General features: G+C 44.1%; 1 protein-coding gene across 1 annotated transcript; it reads left to right on the forward strand.

Annotated features, from left to right (window-relative positions):
* The first annotated feature begins 912 nt into the window (after positions 1-912).
* On the forward strand, positions 913-2173 carry LOC18421847 (LOB domain-containing protein 38). Its single transcript, XM_006826632.4, has 2 exons — positions 913-1097; positions 1535-2173. The coding sequence occupies exons 1-2, from the start codon at positions 914-916 to the stop codon at positions 1978-1980; spliced, it is 630 nt and encodes a 209-aa protein (XP_006826695.1). The 5' UTR covers position 913; the 3' UTR covers positions 1981-2173.
* Positions 2174-2789: the final 616 nt, after the last annotated feature.

Below are 2789 nucleotides of genomic sequence, written 5' to 3' on the forward strand. Positions count from 1 at the left end.
AGTAAATCTACCATTCACAACTCTCTCTATCTTTAACTTTTGTAATTTGAAATGTTGAGAAGTTTAGATTATCTTTAACTTTTGTAATTTGCAAGGTTGTGAAGTTTAGATTATCCCTTTTATAATTTAGCTTTAGCTACTTAAATAGATAAGCTTATCGAAATTCCCCTTGTAGTTTAATGTTACTAACTCTGAGTAAGGATAATCCGGAAAATTTAGAACAAATACGAAACAATAAAAATGAAGTTTGTATTGTCAAATTAATATTTTGTGAAGTTTTTATTAATTTCGTAAGATAGGTTAAGGCCTTAATGATATTTGTACTGAACCGTAAAACATAAAAAAAAGCACAAAGGAACAATATGGACATTAACGGGTCTCTCTGGTCATTATTAACCTCGCAACAAAGTGACCGAGGCCCATTTTGGTCATTTGCGATATGTACGTTTATACAATATAGGGATATATACGTTATTCAAGTTGGGTATTCACACGAAGGAATCCGACGGTTGAGAAGGCAGGGCGCGGAGACACGCAGCCGTGCCCAGGAGCTCGGAACCTAACCACGGTTAATATTTAACCCCACCCCTCTCTCTCTCTCCTTATATTTAACACCCATGGATTAGAAACCCATCACAATTTCAGAGCCTTCTTCTCTTTTTCTTCAAAAATCTCACATACTTCCTTCATTCTCTGATTCGCCATTTTTCTCTGCATTTTTCTTCATATCCCGTCGATTGAAGCCAAAGGGTCGATTTTTCTCTGTGTTTTGTTCTTCCTTCTCAATACAGATTCCATTTCTTCTTTGCTTTCTCTGATCAAGGCCGAAGGCGCTGATTCTCTCAGTGATTTTCATGATAGGCTGCAGAGGCTTGGAAAAGGAGAAGGAAGGAAACTTTTATCGAGCTTTAAGATGAGCTGCAATGGCTGCCGTGTTCTGAGAAAGGGTTGCAGCGAAGGCTGCATGCTTCGTTCTTGCCTTCAATGGATAGATGGAGCAGAGGCTCAAGGTCACGCCACTGTGTTTGTGGCCAAGTTCTTTGGACGAGCTGGTCTCATGTCCTTCATCTCCGCCGTGCCTGAAAATCAGAGACCTGGTAAGTTCGCCGTAGAAAGCTCCCTCTTTTCTTCCTTTTCTCCATTCTCTGGTCAGAAACTCCATAATTTTGTATTTCTACTGTTGATATATCCATTTCCTGGCCCAAAATTGATTGTAAAAGGCCATAATTTCTTTTACCTTAAGTGGGGTAAAAGACGTCCATGTTGGCCGGAAAAAGCCTGAACTTTCTTCTCTATCTGTTTTCCGGCCAAAAACTAGCCAGAAAAGGCAACAATTTATCTTTCCTGTGATCGTTTTATGGTAAAAAATGGCGGACAAAGCCCGAAATCTTAATTCTTTTTTCATCTCGATTATACTGTAAAACCATGCCAGGAAAATGCTTAGCTTTTGTCATTCGTCGCTGTTTTACCACCGAGAAAGCGTTTGAACTTTTTTCTTTTTCCGATCTTAACAAATTTTCCGGTCATTTTGCAGCACTTTTCCAGTCACTTTTGTACGAAGCCTGTGGTCGTACAGTCAATCCCGTTAATGGAGCGGTAGGTCTTCTCTGGAGTGGTAACTGGCACGTGTGCCAAGCGGCGGTAGAAGTAGTCCTCAGAGGCGGCACGCTTCGACCCCTGCCGGAATTTTTGGCCGGAAACATCCCAGGAAATCTCCATTATCCTGATGATTTCTCCGAGGTTTCTACCGCCAAGGATAAAAGGGTTTGTCCAAAAAGTAAAGAAAAAGACGAGGTCTCTGAATCTGGCGAGGTCGACCTCTGTTTAGGGTTAAGTCATCCGTCGACTTTTTGGCCGGGAAAGCGGCCGGAAAAGAGCCGACCGTCTACTCCATCGATGAACTCTGAGGGTTCGGTGACGTGCAACGAGAGCGGATCTCAGCTGTTGAATGAGCCGAGGGTTCTGAACCTCTTTGTCTAGAATGAAAACGCGTTTTGGTGTTTTTGTCACCGGTTTTGAGATACCAGCCTGTTTTCCGGCGAGTTGTGGGAGTTCCGGCAAAGGATTCCAAGGAAGATGAGTTTGTCGGCTTATTTTCTCCCTTTTTCGGTTAAAAGAAAGCAAATAATTCAGTGAAAATAAATACGTTTTTGAGGCGTGCGTTATTTCTCAACTGTTATTTCCGTTAACGCTCAACAATACCAAAATTTCCGCATTTACGAATTCAGTAAAAAGAAAGCAACGGAACGGAAGGGGGGGGGGGAGGGGAGGATGAAAGGCTCAGATCACGTGTCTCTAGTGTAATCACTGTTTGATGATGTTTTATAACGCGCTCGTTTTGTATGCCGGCGAACGTTTTTACGTTATGGTGGTTTTATACGGCGTCTTTTGGGGGAGGCGAAAAGGTTGGGGGTGGAGTGGGGCCCGGGAGGAGGGGCGTGAATATCGGAAAGTGGGGCCTGCACCTCGTCGAGTGGGCGGTGGGTGTGGGGGCCGTCTCGCGCCGCGCCCCGCCCCGCTGCGCCGCATCACCGCCGTCTCGACCCCCGTTGTTCGGGCACTCCGCCACTACCCCTTTTTTCTTTTTCTTTTTCTTTTTCTTTTTCATTTTCATTTTCATTTTCATTTGGCGCTCGCTTTATCGGCATATGCGCCATCTCGGGTCATAAACTTCCTCTTTTACTTTCTCCCTTCCCTTCCCTTCCCTTCCATGCATTTAGGTAGAGAGTGGGCCGGTCACGGTTTCCGCCCCGCATGGTATAGTGTAGAATTGCGGCCTTGGCAATAAA

Source organism: Amborella trichopoda, chromosome 12, assembly GCF_054954075.1.
Source record: "Amborella trichopoda isolate Santa Cruz 75 chromosome 12, AtrichopodaSantaCruz75HAP2 v2.0, whole genome shotgun sequence".
NCBI lineage: Eukaryota > Viridiplantae > Streptophyta > Magnoliopsida > Amborellales > Amborellaceae > Amborella > Amborella trichopoda.

What these genes read in the sequence shown, in the direction of transcription:
- LOC18421847 (XM_006826632.4), top strand. Translation starts at nt 914, where the DNA reads ATGAGCTGCAATGGCTGCCGTGTTCTGAGAAAGGGTTGCAGCGAAGGC. An exon ending in GCCTGAAAATCAGAGACCTG is followed by an intron (nt 1,098 to 1,534) that starts GTAAGTTCGCCG and finishes GTCATTTTGCAG; the next exon opens with CACTTTTCCAGTCACTTTTG.